The sequence below is a fragment of the Salmo salar genome, chromosome 02, assembly GCF_965601325.2.
Source record: "Salmo salar chromosome 02, fSalSal1, whole genome shotgun sequence".
Classification (NCBI taxonomy): domain Eukaryota; kingdom Metazoa; phylum Chordata; class Actinopteri; order Salmoniformes; family Salmonidae; genus Salmo; species Salmo salar.
In genome coordinates, this window is record NC_138292.1 from 41,454,140 (window position 1) to 41,475,358 (window position 21,219).

Here is a 21,219-nt window from a genome sequence, read left to right on the forward strand (position 1 = left end):
ACAACCGCCAGGGCCTCAGGCACCCAGATTGGCACAGCTGATTTAGGCAGTTACTTAAGGCCTGAGTGAACAGTGTTGAGATATGAAATACCTTACATTCTAAAGGGATCAACTTATCAAGGACACAATCATAACATGTTTATTTTTTTCTATTTGATGGCATTTACAGCTTTCATATGTATTTTGGGCTTTGAAAATAGAAGCACACATGCATAAATGTTTTTTGTATTTTTTGATTGTCAGACCTTGGGGCTTTTTCTGTCATTTTTTATCAGAGATGTCACATCAGTCATTTTTATGTGAAGTGCTTTGATTTGAGACATTTATTTGGTATGACTCACTCACATTGATGGAATTGGAATTGCTGACATTTTCAGTTGTAATGTTGCCATTTTCTGTTATCTCAGTGGCCTCCGCAGCTACTATATGCAGCCGTTTTTCCAGTCAGACCATGATATGGAAAGCCACTTAGAAGAGGAAGAGCAGTGAATGTACAGTTTACCTCTGGACCTGGTAAAGATGCAGTGCAGCAAAGCCCTGATGTCCTCATCCTCTTTAAACAGACCAAACCTCTGTATTCTGATACCAGAGGTGGAGCCCCTAGTGGCCAGTGATTTTAATGCAGGTAAACTGAAATCTGTCTTACCTCATTTTTACCAGCATGTCACCTGTGCAACTAGAGGTGAAAAAACTCTAGATCACTTTTACTCCACACATAGAAACGCATACAAAGCTCTCCCTTGCCCTCCTCCATTTGGCAAATCTGATCATAACTCTATCTGATTCCTTCTTACAAGGAAAAACTCAAACAGGAAGTACCAGTGATGCTCTCAATACAGAAGTGGTCCGATGAACCAGATGCTAAGCTACAGGACTGTATCACTATAACAGACTGGAATATGTTCCGGTAACATTGAGGAGTTTATCACATCAGTCACCAGCTTCATTAATAAGTGCATCGACGACGTCGCCCCCACAGTGACCGTACGTATATATCCCAATCAGAAGCCATGTATTTTCAGGTGACATCCGCACTGAGCTAAATGCTACAGCTGCCACTTTCAAGGAGCGGGACACTAATCCGGGCATTTATAAGAAATCCCGCTACGACCTCCGAAGTGCCATCCAACAGTCAAAATGTCAATACAGAACTAAGATCTAATCCTACTACACCAGCTGTAGTGCTCGTCGGATGTGGCAGGGCTTGCAAACTATCATGGATTACAAAGGGAAACACAGCCACGAGCTGCCCAATGAAGCGAGCCTACCAGATGAGCTAAATTCCTTCTATGCTCTCTTCGAGGCAAGCAACACTGAACCATGCATGAGTGCTCCAGCTGTTCCAGACGATTGTGTGATCTCACTCTCTGTAGCCGATGTGAGTAAGACCTTTAAACAGGTTAACTAACATTCACAAGGCAGCGGGGCTAGACGGATTACCAGGACACGTACTTAGAGCATGCGCTGACCAGCTGGCAATTGGTTTCACTGATATTTTCAACCTCTCCCTGACCCAGTCTGTAAAACCTACATGTTTCAAGCAGACCACCATCTAGGGATGTTTGCCCGAAGCAGTCAACACTGACAGCGTTTATGCCCTATAAGCAAACATCGAAAAGACAAAGTCATCACAAATGCTATTAATGCATTGCATTGCTAAGGACATTATACCAATTAGCACAGTCGAAAAATAAGGTTTCAAGAGGCTTATCAATTTAATTGACCCCTGGCCGCAAACATGGAACAATTTTCCTTAAAGTATAATTTTATGTGTAGCTCACATAATATATATTTTTGTACCTTTATTTAACTAGACAAGTCAGTTAAGAACAACTTCTTATTTACAATGACAGCCTATCGGGGAACAGTGGGTTAACTGCCTTGTTCAGGGGTAGAACGACAGATTTTTACCTTGTCAGCTCGGGGATTCGATCCAGCAACCTTTCGGTTACTGGCCCAACACTCTAACCACGGTTTGTTCAGGCATTCTTGAGTTTGAAGCAGATATGCACATTTTAAACATTATTTGATTAATATCGTGATAATTATCGTTATCGAATGAAAAAATATATAGATATTGTGATAATTTATTTGCCATATCGCCCAGCCCTACTGCTGAGTGCAAAAACTTGAACATTGTGAAAATTCTGTGCAACTTCCAGCGCGCGTTTACTGTGAACCCTGAGGCTGTACCCGCTTTAAGTTACAGTTTTAATAGTGGCCAAGTAGACTGCTGTGGCTATTTAATCATAATGTAGGCCTACCAAAGTGACCTACCATCAAAAACAATGGAGAAAAATGCATCCCATAACATTTTAACATGGAAATAGCTGTTCTATCATTCATCCTACAGTAGCAGCCAATGTGTGGTGTTCAATGTTGGCCTACATTCCTTAAGACATAAAAAAACATGCAGGGCTTGACATTAACCTATTTATCCACTTGTCCTTCAGACAAGGATGTGACTGAAAATGTTGTTGTGTTTGATGCAAAAAAAACACTTTATAAAATACAATGCATTATTATTCAGACAAATCATGCTACTCTCTTCCTATTGGCTACGTAGCTTATTCAAGCCTGTCTCAAAATACTACACTGCCCCTTTAAGACAATAAAAAGCTCTTTACCTGACTCATTTTTTAAATATGTCTAGAAATGTACATGTTTTGGGCTCTTGTAGGAAGCAATCACTCCCCTATTGCTGACAACAAATGATCTACACCTGGGTTAATAACTCACTAACTAGCAAAGGATATGAACACAATGTGCATACGTTGCTACATGCAGCTTTTGCTTTGATCTCAAAACAAGCTCATCTACTCATGATCGCTCATGCTGTAAACACATTCCAGTTCAAAGTAAATGGCACAGATCCATATATGGCAATGGTCTATTTGCATATAGGCCTACTGCAGCTCTGATTGTTTATGCCGCACCGGTCTGAGTAGAGTACGGGCTGAGTAGTGCGTGTCAATGCAATAGAATCCTACTCCGATGCGTTCGGCCTACAACAAAATATCTTGCATAGTTCCTTTTGTTTCAGTATGTTGCACTGAAAATGGCTAATATTGCGTTGATTCAATCACAATTGCCACAGTAAAGGGAAACGATGATAGTCTTAACATGAAAAACTCTAGAATAGTGGTCAACAACAAGGCAAGATCACTTTCTGAGTCAGAATGCAAGCCGAGATCTATAGCTCAGATTTTTTTAGAACATGACTTAAAAAACGTAAGCCTATGCAACATTAACCTATTAAAAACAGTACTGTAGCAATGAGGTTTGTGCAGTAAGCTATAGGCCCAATACATTATCACCGCATATTAGCTTGAATTGCCCTTCCAATGCATTGTTGTTCGGGACATTTAAAAAAAATTATATTTCAAAATTTGAGGTAGGCTATATGATCACACTGGGAATAGATCCGTTGTTGTATTACTTGTGAGGCACAGCTGAGTGACCATACATTTAAATCATTTGCTTTTTGTTTTTATTTTACTGGGCTGGTGGTGCCTGTATCTGATGGTCAGTCTCAGCGGAGGGAGAGAGCAGCAGACTGAAGGTTCGCCTCTTAACGTCCCTACGTGTTCCCTTTCCTCCACTGACACTGACCAAAAAGGGACGCCACACCGTCTTCCAGCTGATGGCGAAACTCGAGTCGCGCCGCATTATTTCGTTGTTGTTACTCCTATGAACAGAGAAAGTGAAATATTCCTCGATATTAAAAAAGACCCAAGCCGCTAATAATAACAACAACGCAAGCCTATCGATACACCTTCCTACTCATTCATTACAGCTGCAGTGCTGGTTGTAGTGCGAGTGGAAGTAGGAAGAATTAGCATTTTATGGATGATAAAAGTGGTGAATACAAAGTGTTGACAGTGCTGAGTAAGAACTTAAACATGAACTCCCTAATAAAAACAGCCGCTCTCTGCTGTATTCATTGACAGCCTCTCTCTAGTCATGGTTTTAAACGTTTTTAAATATCACAGTATGAACTTTCTTTTATGTCTGCTCCGTTATTGCAGACACGGTAATCTGAGCCATCCGATTGGCCAGTGTTAGGCCTATAGTGCACTTGATTTGCTCCCCGGGCCCGCAAGGAAGGCAGAGTTTGTACCTTCAGACACATGAAATGGTTAAAAATGGCAACAGTTCGCGTACCCGGCACGCAGGGCAGCTGAATTGGGTGCACCTACCGCTAACAGCCCAAGATGGATAAAACAAAATAGGAACACAAGGCTTTATCGTTTTTTTCTTTTTACAGAAATATTTGGGGATCGTCTAGGAATGCCTTGTAGATCGACCGGTTGGCGACCACTGCTCTAGAAAGTTGAGTGAAGTTCAATCTCGTGCTTCGCTCTGTGGGCTAATACAGTCTCGAGGCTACTGCGCACGTGCGCAGCTTAGAGGGAACATTGCTAGAGTGCGTACGGCCCAGTATATATCACCTCTATACCAGGCGGTGTCAGAGAAAGGCCCAAACAATTGTCAAAGACTCCAGCCACCCAAGCAATAGACTGTTCTCTCTGCTACTGCACAGCAAGCGGTACTGATGCACCAAGTCTGGAACCAACAGGACCTTGAACAGCCTCTACCACCCCAAGCCATAAGACTGACAAATAGTTAGTCCGGGTAGCTATTGGTTAACTATTTATCTATCTGCACTGAGCCTTTTTGCACTCTTTTGACTCATCACATATGCTGCTGCTGCTGTTTACTGTCTATCCTGTTGCCTAGTGACTTTAGCTTATCCCTAACTACAGTGCATTCAGACCCCTTGACTTTTCCCACATTTTGTTATGTTACAGCCTTATTCTAACATTTTTTTTCAATCGTTTTTTCCCCCTCATCAATCCACACACAATACCCCATAATGACAAAGCAAAAACAGGTTTGTAGAAATGTTTGCAAATGTATAAAAAAGAACATTCAGCGATATAGTGTTAGCACTACCTTGCCCTGAGCATGCACATTTGGGCACTGGTCTCTCCCTCGAGAGCTTTTGTGGTCCCGTGCAGATATAGGCTTGGCTTAGTTAGCATCCCATAAATAATTGAGGTGATTGGAAAAGGCTATTTAACGTAGAGCTCTTCATAGCTTATTTTGGAACCACAACACTCCTCAGTCCTCTCCTCTGCCTCCGACAGGAAGACACGGTGAGACAAATTAGAGCTGCTCTGCTGCCCGTTGATTCTTAACGTGTCATTTAAGATAAGACGAGACCTAAGATTTAATTCGATGAGTATGGCTGTTTGTGTGTAATACGAGCGTGCCTGTGTGATTTTTTTGGTTGTTGCGGTGTTTGTATTGGGTTGTGAGTGTTACAGTAGCTTTCCTGTTTGACACACGCTGGGCACGGGGGACACAGAGGGCCTAGACAGATAGGTCATGGAGTACATGGCAGACACACAGACAGACGGTGCGAACTGGACACCCAGTGTACAGGACCAGCATGCCTCAGATTCCTGATGCTTGTCTGTCCAACCTTCTAGGCCCTGGCCTGGCCTGCTCACCCCTCTGCTTTTCACTGTTTGTCTATATATACCCATTGCAGACCTGGGCTCAAATACTATTCGAAAGCATTTCAAATACTTTAGCTGTGTTTGATTGAGCTTGACTGGCACAATGGGACCATTTTAGAATAGTCGAAACAGTGCACAAACTGCCCATCGTGTACTCCAGGCAGGCTGAAGCAAATTCTCAAAGTATTTGAACGATTTCAAATAGTATTTGAACCCAGGCTTGATAGAAAGTAGCGACCCCTCAACATGGAAATCTGCAGTGTCATAGTGTTCATTATTTAGACTGATTCTAGTGGCACTTCTCGGGGTCTGTGCAAGGCGGCTGTTAGAGTGGTAGGAACACTCCAAGTAGCGTAAAACCGCATTAAGTGGTGTGTGTGCGCGTGTGTGTGTGCGCGCGCGCACCTGTGTAAAACGCTGTTATCGAGCATTGAATTGCACTGTAAATGCGTTGCCTTGTTCTCTCTTTTTATCGAGTCTCCCTCAATGATATCCTGTGCCAAAGGGATTTTCCGTGTTGAGTAGAGAGGTGGCTGTGGAAAAGTATCAAAGTGGTGGCAATGGGTTAATTTATGCAATATGTATTATGAATAATGTAAATGGGGACCGCCTTGTAAAAAGGGAGAAAGGCTCTCTCATGGTTTTTGACCGTAGGGGCTCCCAGGGTAGAAAGATTCAGGGGGAGACATTACAATACTGTGAAGGTAATGGCGAAAAGGGAGGGCTTCAAGGTACTGTATTTGGTCTCTTCAAAATGTCGAGAGACCAAACAAAGAACGTGCCTATCGCTCACTCAACAAAGTTTCAGTTTATTCTGTGAGTAATAACGTGACTGAATGATTGCGAAACAGTTCATTTCGAAGACAATTCACACTTGAAAACACACCGGTTGGACAGCGGTGTCTCCCTCATCACATCCTTATTACATTCCCTTTTTAGAAGTTGTTTTAGATGTGTTTACGCTCAGATGACTCGGGTCCCTGTCCGACGCCAGAAGGAAGCATTTGAATGGTTACTCGACAGTAAATCAAGTAGTGGTTATGTCGGGAATTCATTGAGTACATCTGTGCAAACATCGGATTTGCATTTTGAAAAGCACAGCGAGTTCAATTGCAGGTAGTGTGTTAACATTTCGTTGCTGTGCTGTGCCCCAATCCTGTTTGCTGTCAGGGTAACTGGCATGGGGTTACCAGGCTTGTTGGTCAGGGCCTGTATTCATAAAGCATCGCAGAGTAGGAGTGCTGATCTAGGATCAGGTCCTGTTTGTCCATGTCATCTTATTCATGATGATATTCAAGTCCAAACTGATCCTAGATCGGCACTCATACTCTGGGCACGGATTACTAAATGCCAATACCACATAAAATATTATTCAGTGAGACCAACAGAGTGTCTATTCTCTTGGTCTTTGTATCAGCCATCCTTTCTCTGTTGTCGGAAAGGGCTGCAGTCAGCCAGAATATCACGTCCTTAATGTCCCTCGTTTCTCTCCAATGCACCAAAACACCAAACCTCCCCTGGCCTGCAGCGCAGCAGAAAACAACACCTCTTCTCTTCTCATTTCCTACGACTCTTATGCTTAGTAGCGTAAGGCTTCATTTGTATTCAGCCTACACACTGTGCCTGCAGACCGGGCTTTCTTGCACATTTATATCATGGACTGAATACATCATGCAGATTATCAGAGCGGTCGCACTCAGCACTGCTACCCATTGTGTTCTTGATGACAATAGTCCTCAGGTGTTAATGAGCCTGCTATGATATGCTTCCTGTCTGTCAAAGACTCCACTGGCTGCGACCTTTGGATTCTACCTTGCCGTATCTAGCCCAGGGAATGTAACACGTACGTGTGTGACTGTATGTGAAGTAGGGTAAAATAGTAAGAAGGGGGGGGGGGGTGTATTTTTTTTGTCTACCGGAGTTGTGTTTGTGTGATGTGTCGGCTGGGGTTCACAACGTTAGTTGAATAACTTTGCTCAGTACGACTGCAATTTTTTAACCTCGCTATTAGATCACTGAGAGAGGCAGGGACTCGGCAAATCTTGAATACGCTGATTGCTTTTTATATCAAAAGATCAAATGCAAAGCAATCGTAGCTATTGTTAAAGTGGATTGAAAACACTTTCTCATCCACTCAAAAGGGCACATCAGGGGTTTGGTTTTGGGACATTGTGATATTGTCTCTTTAGGACACTTCCTCCTCGTCAGTCAGTTTGATCCATTGAGATGTGGTCTGTCGTTGTCTGAAGCCTGTGACGGAGGCAGGGTGGAAAGAGGGGTTAGCTTTATCATTACATAGTTCCAGATTTCTCACTGTCCCATGTGGATGACATCACAACCTCCCACATTGTCAGAGCATAAGAGAGCGGAAAGAGGGGGAAGGAAGAGGTAGCCCGGTGGTGGTAATTTGGGGTGGTGGAGACTGGAGCGTGACTTCACCCATTCGGCTTTAGCCAAAATAGTCTCAAACCCCCAACTATATATGGGCTCTGCCATCTACTTTTGCTCTCGAATGGGGAAGCTGTGTGATTCCTTCACTCTGTGTTCTTCTGTCAGTACATGCAGTTCTGTTTTTATTCTGTGTAGGCTAGGTTTTGTGTTTTGGTTTAACTTATTTTCACTTATTTGTTTGGTTTCACATAGGTTTGTGGTGTGCATCCAAGTTGGCCACCTACTAAATCCCCTTATGATGAGGGATACTAGTTGCCATCCTCTGCGCACTCTCTCTCTCTCTGTCCCTCTTTCTGTTTCTCTCTCCCTTTCTCCATTTATCCACCCTTTTTAAATCTCCTCTCTCTCTCTCTCTCTCTCTCTCTCTCTCTCTCTCTCTCTCTCTCTCTGCCCTCTCTCTCTCTATTCCCTCTTTCTGTTTCCCCCTCTCTATATATCTTCCCCTCTGACTCTTCTCCCTGTCATTGCAGTGTGTTTGGCAGCAGGCCCGGTGCCATACAGAGACGCCAACAATGGCTCCTCTCTCTCTGAGTACATCACTGAGCTCATCTACATCGCTGGCTCAGTACTTATTTAACAGTGGCAGGCTTTGAGAAGGAGACCGCTGTGTATCTGTCTCATCTCAGCTGAGCTCCCTCAGAGACTCGTCTCAGCTCAACTCGCATGCCAGCACACACACACACATGCCAGTACACACACACGCCATGAGCTGAGCTCTGGCTGGTCTTTTCCATGAGCTGAGCTCTGGCTGGTCTTTTCCATGAGCTGAGCTCTGGCTGGTCTTTTCTATGAGCTGAACTCTGGCTGGTCTTTTCTATGAGCTGAACTCTGGCTGGTCTTTTCCATGAGCTGAGCTCTGACTGGACTTTTCCATGAGCTGAGCTCTGACTGGTCTTTTCCATGAGCTGAGCTCTGGCTGGTCTTTTCCATGAGCTGAGCTCTGGCTGGTCTTTTCTATGAGCTGAGCTCTGGCTGGTCTTTTCCATGAGCTGAGCTCTGACTGGTCTTTTCCATGAGCTGAGCTCTGACTGGTCTTTTCCATGAGCTGAGCTCTGACTGGTCTTTTCCATGAGCTGAGCTCTGGCTGGTCTTTTCCATGAGCTGAGCTCTGGCTGGTCTTTTCCATGAGCTGAGCTCTGGCTGGTCTTTTCCATGAGCTGAGCTCTGGCTGGTCCTTTCCATGAGCTGAACTCTGACTGGTCTTTTCCATGAGCTGAGCTCTGGCTGGTCTTTTCCATGAGCTGAACTCTGGCTGGTCTTTTCCATGAGCTGAGCTCTGACTGGACTTTTCCATGAGCTGAGCTCTGGCTGGTCTTTTCCATGAGCTGAGTTCTGGTTGGTCTTTTCCATGAGCTGAACTCTGGCTGGTCTTTTCCAGGAGGTCTGTTGTCTATGTCAACAGAGGTATGCAGGAGAGCTCAGTTATGACTAGAGGAGTAGCTCGGAGGGACTGGAATGTAACATAAATATATATAGCACTCTCGGATGATGTGAATCAATTCAAATTTAAAGTTTAAATGTCAACTGGTGTTTATATTGATATACGTTGTGCTTCGTGGAGTGGGTCCTTCTTTTGTGTGGTAATAATGCATTGTTCCTCCCTGATGACTCTCTCTTCTTTGCGGAGGTAAGCAGCAGGTTGCCTGAATACCTGTCGTATTTTCATCACTGCCTCAAGCAGACCATAACATGTGTAATTCACACAGGTTCACGCTCTGCCAGGTGCCTGCCAGCGTCCCACAAAAATATATAGTCTATGTGATGGAGGAGACCTGTTCCCATAGAAATAGAATGGCTAGATGGGCATGACTGTTCTAGTCATTCAATTTCTATACCCACCTACTGTTCAGTATCAGAGTACAATTCAAAACAATATAGCTATACTGTAACCTACACTAGGTTCGATACTAAGTACATCATAATGACTTCCCAAAGTCATGCACTATTTGCTTCTTCCAGCATTGCTGCGCTGTGCGGCGTTATCATACTTGCCACCGTGTTGCACAGAAGAGAGTACATCTCCTGTCTGTGGTCCTTTGTGACATACCTGCTCCACCGTCGTTGTTTTTAGCCATGAATGAATCATTTAAAGCACGTTTCCCCAGTGTTTACCCTGAGACACTGTGTGGAAGAAACTCGGCTCAATGCTGAGTGTTGCATAGGGAATGTAGGGCGACAGTGCTGAGTGGACAAAGGGGCCAAATATTTCCCCCTAGGACTTTGTGAGGCCTCCAAAGCCTGGGCAAAGTTATGTTTGAGCAGGGAGCTTCAGGCTCAAGCTGCCAAGTGTGAGTCACACTGCCACTGAGGCACTGACCCAGCCGTAGAGCTCTCGCAACCAACACCCTGTCCAACTTTTTCTATGCCTAAAGGTTTTTGCAGGTGCAACCTGTAAATCCATTGTCCTATGTGGTCACAGGATGAAATGCACACACACCCAAGGCCCAATTAAGCTGCACACACACAATAACAAACTTTGTGCCACCTAATCAGTGATCAGTATACTCAAAAAGACAGACAATACTTTTTAGTATGAAACTACAGATTACACCTTTAAAATGTTCTGTTTGGCTAAGTTAAGGATGACTTTTGTCATAAAGAGAGGAACCTGCATGTATCATCACCCCCCCCCCCCCCCCCCCCCTAAAACAATCCATTCCTCCCCGGTAGAATCATCAAGATGCAGAGAGGCAATTACCTTGTTTTGTTCTGCCAGGGAGAGAATTCACTCAGCCCTGACTGTCGATAAATCAGCCGGTCGTTCTGGGAGAGGAGCGTGGGGTGAAGTTAGAGAAGCAGACCAGAGAACCGAGATCTTGTTGCTATTAGAGATCTTAGTGGACCAAGCATATCTTGAGTCATTTCGACTCTTCCGTTTCGCCAGTGGGTGAGAAAACAGTTTCACATTGTTATTGTCACGATGCGCTTTATCGTTCTTGTGTGTTTATTGTTTTACATTATTGAGGCTGAGAGTTCGTTGAGTAGCTCAGCAGAGACCGCAACGCATTTTGATCTCATACTAGGACTTGCTGGCACAGTGTGTATTAATCGGTCGACCTCTAGTATGTATGTACAGTGAACCGCAGTTATTTGCGTTACGGTCATTCGCATGTTATGGGATCCTGAGCATTTTATGATCATAAGCATTGTGCTATATAAAGTTCCTCCACTCCTCTAAATCAACCTTGATTCCACCTGTTGCCCCTGTTAGCCTCTAGAGACTATAAAGTAGATCAATACAACGTCACTCAGACCCACTTCCAGACAAGCTGCTTGCTTTGGAATGAGGACAGGTTGAATTCCTTCTCTATATTGCGGTGTGTTAACGCTTCTCACTCTGCCATTTTCTCACCTGGCTTCTCTCTTCCTCTTTCTCCGACCAGCTCCCCATCCGGCTCAGGACCCAAACCCCACAAAGGAAGACACTGAGGGGTTGACAAGCCCCCATAAAACAGGCCCAGCACAGATAATGGAAACCTACACGAAAGAGGAGAAAGAAAAGAAAGTGGAGACCCACACAAAACTGGACGTCATCCCGAAGTCACCTGCTACACCGACGTTGCCTGTGCCTGGCTCAAGTCCTAGCCCCAAACCTAATAAAGGTAAGTCGCCCTATAATGTGGTGTTACCAGTAATAAAGGAAATGGTGTGAAAATGGCTGCCCATTAGCAGTGGTGTAAAGTACTTAAGTAAAAATAATTGAAAGTACTACTTAAGTCGTTTTTGGGGTATCTGTACTTTACTTTAAAATTTATATTTTTGAAAACGTTTATTTTTTTACTTCACTACATTCCCAAAGAAAAGAATGTGCTTTTTACTCCATACATTTTCCCTGGCACCCTAAAGTAATCGTTACATTTTGAATGCTTAGCAGGACAGGACAATTGTCAAATTCATGCACTTACCAAGTGAACATCCCTTGTCATCCCTACTGCCTCTGATCTGGCGGACTCACTAAACACGAATACTTCATTTGTAAAGATGCCTGAGTGTGGGACCGTGCCCCTGGCTACTAGTAAATAAAACAAATCAAGAAAACAGTGCCATCTGGTTTGCTTAATATAAGGAATTTGAAATGATTTATAGTTTTACTTTTATTACTTAAGTATATTTTTTGCAATTACATTTACTTTCGATACCTTAGTATATTTAAAACCAAATACTTTTAGACTTTTACTCAAGTAGTATTTTACTGGGTGACTTTCACTTTTACTTTCTGTCATTTTCTATTAAGTATCTTTACTTTTACTCAAGTATGACAATTGGGTACTTTTTCCACCAATGCCCATTAGTATGTGTTTCTATCTACCATAGAGCATTTTAAGTAGTTTATGACCATTTTCAGGGGTAGGAACACAGCATTAGACGTCCATGGTTGTGTAATAAAGGCTATCTTCCTGTGATTATTGAGCAATTACCTCAGAACTCAGGTGATGTCATCCAACCCCTCGAGAAAACAAAATGGTTCAGTCCAGAATTGTCCTGACCATAGGCTTTCAGTGCTGGGGGTAAATCCAATAGACCTGGAGCAGGGGGTTAGGTACAGCGCTTACAGCTCACATGACAAAATCCATTAAGCTTGAATTGTTTTGCAGTAGATTTATAGAATTTGGCCAAATTTTTTGTTTTGTTTTGTTGTTGTTGAATTTCTGATGTAATGTTGAGTGGATGACTAGTGCTATTTGTGTGTAGCTCAGTTGGTAGCGCATGGTGCTTGCAGCGCCAGGGTTGTGAGTTTGATTCCCACAGGGGAACAGTATGAAAATGTGTGCACTCACTAATGTAAGTCGCTCTGGATAAGAATGTATTTGCTAACAGGCTAATCGCTAACAGGCTATAGCTAGCCTGCTTGCTAATCACCTCCGGTCTCTAACAAAAGTTGGAGGAATTAACCTGACTGGGCATCTCATTTCACCGAGTGATGTCGGGGGGGGGGGGCATTTAGCCTAGCTTGACCCGCTGTTGCACCACCACCACATTTGTTTCCACAATGCCACTACTTGTCCTGGCCCCAGCGCTGTAGCACATGCAAACACTAAGAAATGTGTTTGGGGGGGTTTTGTGAACATAGTCTTACTTCCTCTCTGCCCATTTTATTCTTTGCCCATTCATCTATTGACTGTGGTCATGGTCTATTTAACTGTAGCGTGATGTGGCAGAGCTAGTTCTACTGACTAACTTCCCGAGATGATCACTGTAACACCAAATTAGATACTGGTTTTGGTGTGTCAGATCAGATATAGTCAGATCAAGGAGCTCATTTTAGCGATTGAACTGCAGGATCCCCCAGTAGATAACAGATCTCAGATCAGATTTTGTAAAGTAAAAGATATTGGTAGCACTTTACTTAAAGCCTACAGGTATAATGCTTTATAACCTATCATAAGCCTTTGTAGTGTCTTATGACGAGGGTTATATTGTTATGTCTCTAGAAGGTCTGTTGGAAGCATTTGAGCACCAATAAGTCAACAAACTTCTGAGACAGCACATTCTAAAAGGGCTTCTGTCACTTCCTCTCCTTCGGGTTGCCTTCATGCTCAGTCATGCAAGCTCATTTCTGTGTTTTATCTTACCCCGAGGGTAGGAGGAAAAGGATGAGAAACAGTCTGCAGCTCTTAATTAGCTAAATTAAATGGCAAGGCATGTATTTGGGAGCACTACCTCCATAATGGCCGCTTTAATTAAACTTTGGCACATCTCAGCCTCGAGTCTGACAGGTCATGGCACTCGGCCACCGGCGGTCCGTTGCCTTCCGGGAGGTTTTCAGGGTCCCTGTGTTTTCAAGAGATCATTTTGGGGCGGCAGGCTAGCCTAGTGGTTAGAGCGTTGGACTAGTAACCACAAGGTTGCAAGTTCAAATCCAGCTGACAAGGTACAAATCTGTCGTTCTGCCCCTGAACAGGCAGTTAACCCACTAGGCTGTCATTGAAAATAAGAATTTGTTCTTAACTGACTTGCCTAGTTAAATAAAAATTAAAGACCAGGGATTTTACTCTTCACTGTCACTGTCAGGGGGCCCTGCAGCTTCAGTTCAGCCAACCACACACACACAGCTCCCCCAAACTCCTCTCCATGGCACTTGTTAATTGTTGCCATAGAGACTTGGTTTTTACTGTAGCACTTTCTTGTGGATTGCCCATGGACATAATAAATACAGTGCCTTCAGAAAGTATTCACACCCCTTGTCTTTTTCCACATTTTGTTGTGTTACAGCTTGAATTTAAAATGGATTCAATTTAGATGTTTTGTCACAGGCCTCCACACAATACCCCATAATGTCAAAGTAGAATCATGTTTTTGGACATTTTTACTAATTAATTTGAAATGAAAATCTGAAATGTTTGAGTCAATAAGTATTCAACCCCTTTGTTTATGGCAAGCCTAAATAAGTTCAGGAGTAAATTTATGACAACATAATCTCTGAACCCCACACATACAATTATCTGCAAGGTCCCTCATTCAAGCAGGGAATTTCAAACACAGATTCAACCACAAAGACCATGGATGTTTTCCAATGCCTCGCAAAGAAGGGCACCTAAAAAAATGTAATATTCATTTTAGCAAGTGATTCATTACAATTTGGATAGTGTATTAATACACTCTGTCACTACAAAGATAAAGGTGTCCTTCCTAACTCAGTTGCCGGAGAGGAAGGAAACCTCTCAGGGATTTCACCATAAGGCAAAGGGTGACTTTAAAACAGTTTCAGAGTTTAATAGCTGTGATAGGAGAAAACTGAGGATGGATCAACAACACCGTAGTTACTCCACAATACTAACTAACCTAATTGACAGAGTGAAAAGAAGGAAGCCTGTACACAAAACAATAGCCTAAAACACAAGGCCAAATCTACACTGGATTTGCTTACCAAGAAGACAGTGAATGTTCCTGAGTGGCCAAGTTACAGTTTTGACTTTAACCTGCTTGAAAATCTATGGTGAGACTTGAAAATGGTTGTCTAGCAATGATCAATATCCAATTGGACAGAGCTTGAAGAATTTAGAAAATAATGATGGGCAAATATTGGTGTGCAAAGCTCTTAGAGACTTACAAAGAAATACTCACAGATGTCATTGCCGCCAAAGGTGATTCTAACCTGTATTGACTCAGGCGTGTGAATATGTATGTAAATGAGATATTTCTGTATTTCATTTTCAATAAATGTGCACAAATTTCTAAAAACATGTTTTCACCGTTGTCATTATGGGCTATTGTGTGTAGATGGGTGAGGGAAAAAATCTAAACATAATTATTATTTTTTTTAATTCAGGCGGTAACACAACAAAATGTGGAATAATATGAATGCTTACTGAAGGCACTGTGTAGCCAGAAAACTATGCCCAATTTCTCCAATGAGAGAAGTGGTCCATTTGAAAGGATACCCATTGGATATTCCCGGACAAAAGTTCCCTATGCATTCAACTCGGAACCCAGAACCAAATCCTGTGTGCGCTAGCTAGCTATTTTGTCTTTACAGTCTGCCATGACATCTATGGATCAAACTGCTCCTCTATTCTTTTCAAAAAGGCAAGTAAAACAGATGACAGAGAACCATATTGTTGAGATTTGAGGAGTGTGCTGCTAACAGTCTGGAACCCAAACAAGCTGCAGTGTTTCTGGGTCAGCTTGATTCTGTTTCCGTCTCGGAGGCTCCTGTGGGTGACTCATCGTGATGGTCAGGGCCCACACACACACACACACACACACACACACACACACACACACACACACACACACACACACACACACACACACACACACACACACACACACACACACACACACACACACACACACACACACACACACACACACACACACACACAGAGAGACACTAGCGCTTGTTACAGCACTATACATAATCAGACGTAGTGTCAAAGTGGGTCAGAGGATATTATAGGGAGGCCGCTGCTGTTCTGTCCTATCTGGCGGATTGTTTCAGCACTGTGATGATTGTGTTTTAATGTGTTAGAATCCACTGAAGTATGAATCGTGACATGGAGGTACAACATATGGTCTGTGTATGGAAGTAATGGATGGAAGATGATGCTGTAAGCCTTCACACATACAGTAGAATTCAACTTGGCCAGTTAAATGCCGATCAATTGTCACGAAACGGTAGTAATTGGTGCTTGGCATTTGAGAATTACATCATAGTAATTACAATATGGTGTTTTCGTCCAGGGAGTTGTTGCTTGGGTCATAATTATGCAATGAATCATATACAACATGATCGTCTAATTATATGAATTCTTTTTTGATTATCATTCAAAAGCAATTGGGGTTAAATTGATAATTGGTTATGGGTCGGTGGCAATGTTCCACATGGAATCCATTCCAAACAACCCAGAAGGGTGCAGTAGTATTCCTGTAACAGTAGGACTATGCTCTCAAGGCATGAGTTAAGGTGCTCAGAAGAATGCAGACACCAGACACCACATTTTTTCCAGTCAGCACCAATCAGAGACTTTTGAACATATACAGTGACTTGCAAGACAGCTCTGCTTGAAGATCAAAGAGGACCTCTATAGAAATGGATTATTCTGATATACAGTGTTTTTTGTCACAAGGTTAGACAAAGAACATCTCTCCCTTCCCGAAAGTGATTGTTTATGTGGTGTATGTATTTCCTCATAAGCCAGTAATGGCTAAATTGAATGCTGAAAGAACATTGTTGACTTGGCACAAGTGAAAAATAAACCCTGTTTATAGCCATATCCTGTCTAGGGTTATGTGCATTACTTAACTGAATGCAATTACATGTTCACTCATGAATCCTCACCAGGACACTGTAGACAAGGTGTGACTAACCACCAGTCCTAATCAGAGTGTTTTCCGCATTGCTCATTCACTTCTATTAGACACTAGGGTGGAGTCTCTATCTGGCTCTGATATAGTTGCCACATTTGACTGCCAGCTTCCAGTGTTTTATCGCTCTGCAAATGTGGGGCTGGATTGGGGCTCTTTTCTCTGTGTACAATGACCTCTCACATTCACTTCCTCTCCCTCGCTCTTTCTCTCGTTCTCTCATTCTCACCCTAGATGCAGTGAAGTCAGAGGAGAGACAGAAGCTGGCCAAGGAGCGGAGGGAGGAGAAGGCCAAATATCTGGGTAAGCTGAGATGGAGGGTTGAGAGGAGGAAACTCTGTACACAGGGAGAGGATGCCCCCTAGTGTTGGGGGGTAAGGGGTGGAGGCAGATTTAGTTTTAGGTTGTATCTGCGTTGGCTTTGTTTTCAGGCCTACACATGGTGTGCACATGTATCACAGAAACATTTGGAAAAACGTTGAACGAACGTCAAACCAACCTAGGCGGTCGCTCAAGCTCAAGCTGAGCACTTCAATACAAAAACCAAGTCAATGATTTAGTATTTGGCTTTCAAGACACATTACAGTTTTCAACGTGCGAGCGCCAAATAAATATTCATCTGCATTTTATTAAAACAATAGCCTAGCTAACCCCTTTTTGTTTGAACTCACAAACGCTTTAATGATCCCCAGCTCTGAACTTATGTTTAACCCAACATCAACTGATACAGACACGTTTTCAATTGATAGTAGCATATGTCAATGCCCTGCTTCAAGTTGCCTTAACAATTCTCTGGCTCTATTTCTTTTGTCAGTCAAGATGGCTGCCTGTCACCCGCTTGAGTGTTTTTGTTTGTTTGTTTCACAAGCCACGCTGTCCTTGGCTCTAGTGACACCCTGGCGACGTGCACTGCTTTGCATGATTGACAGTTGCTCTTGTCTTCTCTTTCGCCCATACCCCCTCCAGACAAGCTCGGCCAGATACAAGGTAAACCACACCCTATGTGTCCGTGGTGGTAGTTGGTGGTGGTGGTGGTGGTAGTTGGTGGTGGTGGTGGTAGTGGTGGTGGTGGTAGTGGTGGTAGTGGTGGTGGTGGTGGTGGTAGTTGGTGGTGGTGGTGGTGGTAGTGGTGGTGGTGGTAGTGGTGGTAGTGGTGGTGGTGGTGGTGGTAGTTGGTGGTGGTGGTGGTGGTAGTGGTAATGGTGGTGGTAGTGGTGGTAGTGGTAATGGTGGTGGTGGTAGTTGGTGGTGGTGGTGGTGGTAGTGGTAATGGTGGTGGTAGTGGTGGTAGTGGTGGTGGTGGTGGTGGTGGTAGTTGGTGGTGGTGGTGGTGGTGGTGGTAGTTGGTGGTGGTGGTGGTGGTGATTCTCGTTGTCGTGACCTGCAGTTTTGACCTGTTACCTTGATTGATTTTAACAATTGTGTCTGTTTGTCGCTCAATCACCCTCTCTACAAAAAATATTTTGAATGAACTTTCTACATTACCATGGAAATGATTGCTTCACAGTACCAGGCAGCCATTGTGAGTGTACCAATGAGTTTCAGTCAAATTGCCAGGGTTAGAGGATCCAAGCCCATTCTATTCATTCTATTTCTATGTGAACTGCTGCTGCAGGGAGGGGGGGTGTTGCCTAGGCAACCGAAGACTCATTCGCTACAACACCTTGCTTGTTTCAACAAAGAGCAACGTTGTAAATTGCCCATGTTACCGCATAAACGGACTCAACTGCATGAATGCCCGGCCGTCCAGTCTTCAGTCAGCTGTTCGTTCCACAAATGTGTATATATATATATATTTTATACAGTTATGAGGGTTATTTTATTTTCATGACGGTCTTTATCCATAACCGTCGGTTACATGGTAATTGTACCAGCCCCACATTGCGTTGGTGTACATTTTTGTTTGTAGGACGTTAGCCTAGTGTCTACTTTCATCACATGTTTTCCTGCCATGTTGAGTAAATGATACAAAGTAGGTGCTTCCACACAGGTGTTGTCCCTGAGTTAATTAAGCATTATATCATCCCATCATGTATAAAAATACTGGACAGGCCATTCTTTTTGCCATTATTTTGGCTACCATGGCTATGCCCCCATGGGATGACAATGTCCCCCTCCACAGGCACGAGTGGTCACTGAATGGTTTGATGAGCATGAAAACGATGTAAAACATTTGCCATGGCCGTCTCAGTCATCAGATCTCAACCCAACTGGACACTTATGGGAGGTTCTGTAACGGCGCCTGAGACAGCGTTTTCCACCACCATCAACAAAACAACAAATTCTGGAATTTATTGTGGAAGAATGGTGTCGCATCCCTCCAAAATAGTTGCAGACACTTGTAGAATCTATGCCAAGGTGCATTGAAGCTGTTCTGGCGTCTCGTGGTGGCCCAACGCCCTATTAAGACACTTTATGTTGGTGTTTCCTTTATTTTGTCAGTTACCTGTATAATTATATAATTTATTACCTCTATATGCAGTTATTTTTCCATTTTATACAGGAATTATAAAGAGAGGATAGGAATCAAAAGTCACATCACCCTTGCTAAACGGCAAATGTGTTTATACTTAATCTTGGGAACCCAGATCCAAATCTCACATTTCCTGGCCAGCTACTTCATTAGTAAACATTTATGTCAACAGTCTGTCATGAGAGACTAGTTTTTATTCTAGTCTAAAAACTTTCTCTCGTTCTCTCATTCTCACCCTAGACGCAGTGAAGTCAGAGGACAGACAGAAGCTGGCCAAGGAGCGGAGGGAGGAGAAGGCCAAATATCTGGGTAAGCTGAGATGGAGGGTTGAGAGGAGGAAACTCTGTACACAGGGAGAGGATGCCCCCTAGTGTTGGGGGGTAAGGGGTGGTGGCAGATTTAGTTTTAGGTTGTATCTGCGTTGGCTTTGTTTTCAGGCCTACACATGGTGTGCACATGTATCACAGAAACGTTGAATGAACGTCAAACCAACCTAGGCGGTCGCTCAAGCTGAGCACTTCAATACAAAAACCAAGTCAATGATTTAGTATTTCGCTTTCAAGACACATTACAGTTTTCAACGTGCGAGCGCCAAATAAATATTCATCTGCATTTTATTAAAACAATAGCCTAGCTAACCCCTTTTTGTTTGAACTCACAAACGCTTTAATGATCCCCAGCTCTGAACTTATGTTTAACCCAACATCAACTGATACAGACACGTTTTCAATTGATAGTAGCATATGTCAATGCCATGCTTCAAGTTGCCTTAACAATTCTCTGGCTCTATTTCTTTTGTCAGTCAAGATGGCTGCCTGTCACCCGCTTGAGTGTTTTTGTTTGTTTGTTTCACAAGCCACGCTGTCCTTGGCTCGAGTGACACCCTGGCGACGTGCACTGCTTTGCATGATTGACAGTTGCTCTTGTCTTCTCTTTCGCCCATCCCCCCTCCAGACAAGCTCGGCCAGATACAAGGTAAACCACACCCTGAGTGCCCATGGTGGTAGTTGGTGGTGGTGGTGGTGGTGGTGGTGGTGGTAGTGGTGGTGGTGGTGGTGGTAGTGGTAATGGTGGTGGTGGTGGTGGTAGTGGTAATGGTGGTGGTGGTGGTGGTAGTGGTAATGGTGGTGGTGGTGGTGGTGGTGGTGGTGGTGGTGGTGGTGGTGGTGGGTGGTGGTGGTGGTGGTAGTTGGTGGTGGTGATTCTCGTTGTCGTGACCTGCAGTTTTGACCTGTTACCTTGATTGATTTTAACAATTGTGTCTGTTTTTCGTCTCAATCTCTACAAAAAATATTTTGAATGAACTTTCTACATTACCATGGAAATGATTGCTTCACAGTACCAGGCAGCCATTGTAAGTGTACCAATGAGTTTCAGTCAAATTTCCAGGGTTAGAGGATCCAAGCCCATTCTATTCATTCTATTTCTATGTGAGCTGCTGCTGCAGGGAGGGGGGGTGTTGCCTAGGCAACCGAAGACTCATTCGCTACAACACCTTGCTTGTTTCAACAAAGAGCAACGTTGTAAATTGCCCATGTTACCGCATAAACGGACTCAACTGCATGAATGCCCGGCCGTCCGGTCTTCAGTCAGCTGTTCGTTCCACAAATTTGTATATATATACACTGCTCAAAAAAATAAAGGGAACACTTAAACAACACAATGTAACTCCAAGTCAATCACACTTCTATGAAATCAAACTGTCCACTTAGGAAGCAACACTGATTGACAATACATTTCACATGCTGTTGTGCAAATGGAATAGACAACAGGTGGAAATTATAGGCAGTTAGCAAGACACCCCCAATAAAGGAGTGGTTCTGCAGGTGGGGACCACAGACCACTTAAGACACAGACTATAAAGGTCGTGTTCATTGTCCCATATGTTCCATTGTCACAATTGGGAGTACAAAGCTGGAAGCTGCTTAAGTAAAGAACGTCATAGAAGTAACATTATATGCC

General features: G+C 43.5%; 1 protein-coding gene across 12 annotated transcripts in view; it reads left to right on the forward strand.

Annotated features, from left to right (window-relative positions):
* Positions 1-21,219, forward strand: part of LOC106583045 (uncharacterized) — a 63,282-nt gene that overhangs the window by 19,039 nt on the left and 23,024 nt on the right. For 5 of the 12 annotated variants that reach the window (XM_014166879.3, XM_014166812.3, XM_045704268.2 and 2 more), the window contains 5 exons: positions 11,360-11,578; positions 17,019-17,087; positions 17,751-17,771; positions 19,498-19,566; positions 20,212-20,232. In XM_014166879.3, the coding sequence (XP_014022354.3) occupies positions 11,446-11,578; positions 17,019-17,087; positions 17,751-17,771; positions 19,498-19,566; positions 20,212-20,232 (313 nt within the window). In that variant the 5' untranslated portion in view covers positions 11,360-11,445. The remainder of the gene's footprint in view (positions 1-11,359; positions 11,579-17,018; positions 17,088-17,750; positions 17,772-19,497; positions 19,567-20,211; positions 20,233-21,219) is intronic. The other 7 variants (XM_014166822.3, XM_082963031.1, XM_014166871.3 and 4 more) reach the window with 5 other exon arrangements.